Source organism: Adiantum capillus-veneris, chromosome 21 (genome assembly GCF_014529385.1).
Source record: "Adiantum capillus-veneris isolate H3 chromosome 21, ASM1452938v2, whole genome shotgun sequence".
NCBI classification, from domain to species: Eukaryota; Viridiplantae; Streptophyta; class Polypodiopsida; order Polypodiales; family Pteridaceae; genus Adiantum; species Adiantum capillus-veneris.
In genome coordinates, this window is record NC_140951.1 from 113,664,141 (window position 1) to 113,670,793 (window position 6,653).

The window sequence follows — 6,653 nt, forward strand, 5'->3', positions numbered from 1 at the left end:
CAAGTCCGGAGCTTGCAAAGAGAATTGCGGCTAGATCAAGTGTAGAGATTGCACATTGCGGAGGGCTCATTGGCTGCAGAAGAATTACTTACATTAGAGAACCAAACACTGAGAGCGGAGAATGAGGCCCTCCGAAAGCAGCTCCAAGATCTGCAAGACAAAATGATAAAAGATATAGAGTTTCAGCAAGAAGAAACCAGCGGGGCAGCCATGGAGCTACCAGAGACTGGGGAAGCCACAACTATTGAAGATTCAGCCCCAGCACAAGAAGAGGCCACAACATCAAGACTTACCGAGGAGGAGGAAAACAGATTGCATGAGTAGATAGAGCAGGCAACAGAGGAGAGTGCAAAGGCAGCCATGGAGTGGGAAAGAAGACTCCTGTTCTCCATCGGACTTCATGGGTTGGATACTAAGGTGCTGCAAGAACAGTGGATGCAACCTACATTGCCCCTTTCTCTACTAAAGTTTGAAGTGCTGAAAACAAAGAAAAGGCTAGAAGAGGAGCAGTATGTTGCGCTATACGAAGGCGACATCACAAAAGAGGAGGAATCAAAGAAGATAGTAGACTCCCAGCCGAGATGGAGGAAAGGGTGGTTGACAAAGTACCCAACCTACCTAATCTATTTGGTGGAGGCACCCAAGGAAGTTAGAGAAGATGCAACATTCTGTCCAGTGCCACGAATCAGGAGTTGGCAAGAGCATGGCAGAATCACAGCAAAGAAGCCAAATTGGCTTAATTACCCCAGGATGCCAGGACCGAAGGTGGGAGAGAGAATAAGTAAGGCCTACATGGTGAAAACCCTAACATGCACCATTAAGCTCTTTACTGGCTCTCCTAACCTTTCGTGTCAAATGCTCAAAAAGATTTGCAGAACATTATTGGCTTGCATTGAAGTGTTCGCGCCGGATAAAGCTACCTGCTCAACATTGTTGTCAACGGCCGACAAAGTGATAGATATGATGTATGATCTAGCCTTGCAGCCATCTCCAAAATTATTACACCTCTTTTATCAGAGAATCATGTTTATCCCGAGCTTCCACATGCAGGCCTTTGAGGAGGCATTCTACACTGGTTTCTTTACTCATGAAAGTAAGATATTCGGCCCTACACTGACCATTGGAAACCTGAGATACGAGTCACATCTTCAGATGCTGAAATCGACAGGACTCCACTAAAGACAAAGCAAGGATGTCATGTCGAGGATGACATGAACGCGGAGGGGGGGAGTGTTGAGCGGAGGACCACACATATACATTTTTGCTCACACTCATGTTTTTGTAAACACTTATTGTAATAAATGTCTTTCCGACATTTCATTTTTTTCATGGAGCCGATTCATTGTAATTAGCGAGACTCAATTGAGTTTCCAGCTTGTATTCCCCAAGTAGTTTTACATGCTTATGTAATTAGATTAGAGATGTTTTCACACCTCCAGGCTGAGGTATAAGAGCCAATTTTTGTAAACCTAAGAGCACAATTTTGAATCATTAATCAAGGTGACTTTTTGAGCGCCGTGACTTTGTCTGAGAGAGAGAGAGAGAGAGAGAGAGAGAGAGAGAGAGAGAGAGAGAGAGAGAGAGAGAGAGAGAGAGAGAGAGAGAGAGAGAGAGAGAGGGAGAGTCTATCCTCTTGCTACGCGAGCTATGGAGCCGTCATTGGAGGAACCACAATGCCATTGTTTTAGCAACGGCAAGAGCTACGCACCGATACCAAGCGTGCGCGCATTCGGCTTCTACGCGAGGTGAGCTCCCACGAGCTTCTATGTGAGTTTTCTCCGTACCTGTGTGTCGGAATTGAGCGTGCCATATATCTATAGAACCGCAGTGAGTAGAGCTAAACTTAAGTACCACCGGAGTTGAGATTCGATCACCTATATTTTTCAGCTTGTCTTCATACGCGTTTACCGCACGGAGTGGTTACATGTTGAGATTGTATTGTAGATTCATAGGGTATTGTCCTTACCTAGTGTAGAGACCCCACTTTGAGTTTGAGGCTGATTCCATGACTCTAGATCATGTTTCGGATAGCATTCATTCGTAGTACGGATTTCAGTCACTTGTGTATTTGAGTGATTTCCTTGGTAGTGATTGTCATTAGAAGGTCGAGTAGGTGATTTGACACCCACCTATTTGTTTCCATGCACCTACGGGTCAAGCTCCATCCTCGTCTGACATTCTTGTTTGTCGGTTGAGTTCTCACTATCATAGCCACCGCTAGCGGCATAACCGCCACAACAGTTGCTACTCCTCTTAGCCTTTGAAAATAGGCACTTAAGTATCTTCACCCACGGCTCGTATTGGTTAATTATAGAGAGTAGTGGAGTGAGTCTAACATAGCGAAGTTGTCGAGGGATAGCTCCTTTTGGACTTCTTATGGCTCAATAATGGTAAAGCCATAGGAAAGTCTAAAAAGACTCTATTATTAAGACCAAAGCTCCCAAGGTGTGCACCATATCCCATATAGTGGGCTCAACAAAACCAATAATAGATCCCAGACCCACTTACCCTAATATAATTAACAAAAACAACCATTAATAGGCTACTTTAGGACCTCTCTTCTTAAGCAAGAAAAGAGAAACCAAATGCTCTGATACCAATGTAATGGAAATTGCCTATAAACTTGAGAGTTACAGAATTAGGAAATTAGGTGAAGCACTTTTGAGAGATTCTTTGTGAGCATAGCGGTTGAACTTAATTGATGGTAGCAACATAAACATGGTACTTAGTTAACTTGGCATGAAAAATACTGCATGAGAGAGAGAGAGAGAGAGAGAGAGAGAGAGAGAGAGAGAGAGAGAGAGAGAGTTTAGAGAACATGACAATAGTTGAGGACCGGATTTATATGGAGCCGGTCCCCCCTCCAATAGGCATTTGTATTATAGTTTCTCCCATCAAGAGAGACTTGGTACAATACAATCTTTGTGTTCCTGGGAACCTAGGTGATGCAATGAAGATGGAAAGCTTCATGCATCACAAGCATAACATAAACTTGAAGAAAGCATTAACTATCCCAAGCCTTAGTCCCAAGGCCTCAAACACCTTCGAAGGTGGAGAGATCTAGCAGGTAATGAGGATAGGGAAGATGAAGAAGAAACATTCCATAAGAGAAATAAATAGTTCCTCACTTATCATTACTCTTCTTGCTAGCATACATAACAACATAGTAATGAAGATGGAGAAGATGGCAAGCTTAAGCATTGAAGCATGAATCTTGGTTGGATTTGCATTCCATAGCCAAGAGTGTTGGTGTCGGCTTTCACTCTCACAAGATTGGACAAGAAGGTGGTGTTCCTCAACTTTCACCAAGTGAGAATGGCCTGCAAATGAGTGTGTGTGTGGAGTATATCCGCCTAGCACCCCCCCTCCTTGCTTTGGGCGAGTGGTGACCTTTCTGCTTGCTGTAAGCTCATTGGACCTGCTCCCCTAGCCAATCACATGCAGCATGCAATCAAGTACATGGGTAGTCTTTTGACAAGTGTCCTCCTTACCCCTTAGAGAGAGAGAGCTTGAAACTATATAGATATTTGTTAGATGGAAGTAGAAGCTCATTGGACCCCTCTTTAGCCCAACCAATAGCATTCAAGCACACCATGTGGTTAAGCTTAGTGAGAGTCTCACATGTGTCCCATGTGCTCTTTTAAAATTCCCCTAACTTTGAGATTTTTATGCAAAGGAAGCTTCGCAAGCAACTTCCTCATTAAGTGTGTAGGTTCTCTGTTTGACTCAAGCATCTTACCCCCCATGCATAGGAAGCTTCTCAAGAAAATTCCTCAATAAATGTGACAAGTACCTCAAGTACCTTAGTCATCAAGCATGCCAAGCACCTTAGGTGGAGTTCCCACCTCAAGCACAGCCCTAGATTGCTTAAGTTTAGATCGGGTTCCCACCTCAAGCACATCCCTAGCTTGCTTAAGGTTCCCACCTCAAGCACAACCCTAGTTTGCTTAAGGTCAAAGGACTTTTAACACTAACCATTGGAGGTCTTTAATGAAGCTAACCCTAAGGTCTTTTAAGCTTCATTAGTTAACCTTGCTAATTGACAGACCATCTCTCATTTCGGCCCCTTTACCATTGGCCCCGTGTTGAGATAGATCCGTAAGCACATGTCTATATTCTAATCCTTGTTCCCGTTTATTATCCCATCTTAAATGATCAGTTTAATATGAGAAAATCATTTGGGTTGGTTAGATATTAAATATTTAATGACATTACCCATCTTCAATTTAGCCCCAAACCTAGATGAAGTCGTCCATGATATGACAGGCATGTTGGAGATGCGATAGCCAATGGTGGGTGCTGTAGCCTAAACATCACTCATAGTTTTGGAGGCAACTTATGAGGCGGCGAAAAATTTGGTAGTGGCACAAATGAAGGATGGATGTCCTATAAAAGAACTAGTAAAACAACAACCATCACTTGCTCAATAAGCAATGTACATTAGATATAGCTTGCTATGTGCATAGCATGTCATGTTTAATGTTAATTATTTTTTCAATATGGTGTGATCGATTCAAATGGACATTGAGAGTGGCAATCCAATTTGGGTAAATTTCCATGAGAAGGAGATTTGAAAATGTTTCTCACTTGATCTTGCATTGATTCATAATGTGGCAATAAAAATTGAAAGGGAGTGGACCTACAAACTCCCAAAGAATGCGCATCAAGATGCTTTCTATATTGGAAAAAAAGAATAATCCTTATGTTATGGCTAGTAAGTGTAGTTGCTTCATTATGTGTATTTATAGATTATATAAATTGGCTTGATTTATGCTTTACAGGTGGTGGGTCCATGGTTTGGAAGTGGCCATATGGTACCATGAGCATCCTAGTGATGTGTGGGTCCATAATAAGAAAAAGAAAGCCGACATATACACAACCAAACTAATCAAAAATTTGAATGGAAAAGATTGGTGGAGTCTTTGCCCTTGGTACTTTGACTTTTCCAAAAGAAAGTATCTACCAAAAAAGTCAACATAAAGGGAGGAATTACCCTTTGTTTTATATAAAGTATTGGTTAAAAAAATTACTAACTCTTCTTTTTTGCAAATAGGATCAATGTCTTGTACCAAGGAAAGTGTAGTGGAGAAAGAAGGGGAAGTATAAAGCAATTGATGGAGGGTTAGAGCCATCAAAAGATATAGAGCAACCTCCAACCAAGAAGCAAAAGATGTAAGTGGGTAGCAAGAAGCAAAGACCATGGAGTCTGAGGAAACTAAGAAAGAGGAATATTAGGAGGAGAGTGCCACCATGACTCTCAATCACATCTTGAGGTGGCCTCTTCTCATTGACGCGTTGAGAGCGAGATGCACATAGAACACATGCAGGAGGAAGGTTTTGAGCGAGATATTTTAAGTGCCTTTCCCACAAGTTTTTTGAGTACATTTTTTTAAATATTCATAGAATAAACACTTTCATATCATCTTATGATTATGTGCTTTGAAGACACAAATGTCAACATAACCCCACGTAACTTATCATTAGTGTGCAATGCTTTAGAGATTGCAGAGAACTTGGATAAATTAGATTAGCTACAATAGGTGAGAGGTGATCACAAGAGTGAAATATTAAAATCTTGTTGTGATTGTAATAACAAAAGTTTATTGAGCTTTGATTGTTCTTTAGTGGATTGACCATATGTGAAGACATTGATTTCGATATGTATATGGAGGGGGCACAACTAGTGTGGAAATACTTTCCAACATGCGTAGCCATGTCACAAACAAGCCCTACGGTCCCTACATGGAACAACATAAGCTTTGACCTCATCGAGATAGCAATGAATCTTACGTACATACATACATACCTTTGTGACTTCTATGCATGATGATGATCTCCATGGAGTTGTTGGTTGTGACGATCGTGAATTGCACCTCAAAAGTATCTTGTATTTGGTTTTCATTGAAGAGTTTTGGCATTTAAGGATGCCAATGATCCAGAGATGGTGAGTCCTATCTTATTGTTAGTACAACCCAACTTCTTTATTTCATCTTAATGCTTATAACCATTTCAAGATTGATGTGCTCGTGGTACCCATCTTCAATTTACCCTCAAACCCAGATCAACTCATCCATGATATGACAGGCATGTTGGAGATGCAATAGCCAATGGTGGGTGCTATAGCCTAGACATCACTCATAGTTTGGAGGCAACTTATGAGGCGGGGAAAAATTTGGTAGTGGCACAGATGAAGGATGGACGTCCTATAAAGGAACTAGTAAACCAACAAACACTCACTTGCTCAATAAGCAATGTACATTAGATATAGCTTGCTACGTCCATATCATGTCATGTTTAATTTCTAATTATTTTGGTTGCTTGGCACATTCACATAGGCCGGGGACAGTGTCAATGTTTTTGTGGGTGCACGAGTTTAATGACATGGGCATGTCATGAGCTTCACTATCATTGTGAAAGCATTGAGTATGATGGAGAGTGCTTTAAAACTTGCTTGCAAGGAGCATAGGATTTGCCTCTCATTAACACAAAGTGCAAGTTCATGGGGCGTACAACACGGAGAATTTTATAAAAAAGAGATTCTCAAATGGCAGCACAAGGTCAAAGCAAAGAGCCACCATTGACAGGTCATCAAGATCCCATGTCTAGCCCCTCGAGATAACCCTTCATGAATCATCTATCCTAACATTCTATCC

At 41.5% G+C, this 6,653-nt stretch overlaps 1 protein-coding gene across 1 annotated transcript; it reads left to right on the forward strand.

The window, feature by feature from the left end:
- The first annotated feature begins 360 nt into the window (after window positions 1-360).
- Window positions 361-6,104, forward strand: LOC147431563 (uncharacterized). The gene is made up of 3 exons (XM_086493683.1): window positions 361-965; window positions 5,908-5,944; window positions 6,015-6,104. Exons 1-3 carry the CDS (start codon window positions 361-363, stop codon window positions 6,102-6,104), a joined length of 732 nt encoding a protein of 243 aa, XP_086349809.1.
- Window positions 6,105-6,653: the final 549 nt, after the last annotated feature.

Bases quoted from the DNA above. Each gene is read 5' to 3' on its own strand.
- LOC147431563 (XM_086493683.1), top strand. From the start codon at position 361: ATGGAGTGGGAAAGAAGACTCCTGTTCTCCATCGGACTTCATGGGTTG. The intron at 966-5,907 runs GTATGATCTAGC...TTTTCATTGAAG, and splicing joins GACAAAGTGATAGATATGAT to AGTTTTGGCATTTAAGGATG. The intron at 5,945-6,014 runs GTGAGTCCTATC...AACCATTTCAAG, and splicing joins ATGCCAATGATCCAGAGATG to ATTGATGTGCTCGTGGTACC.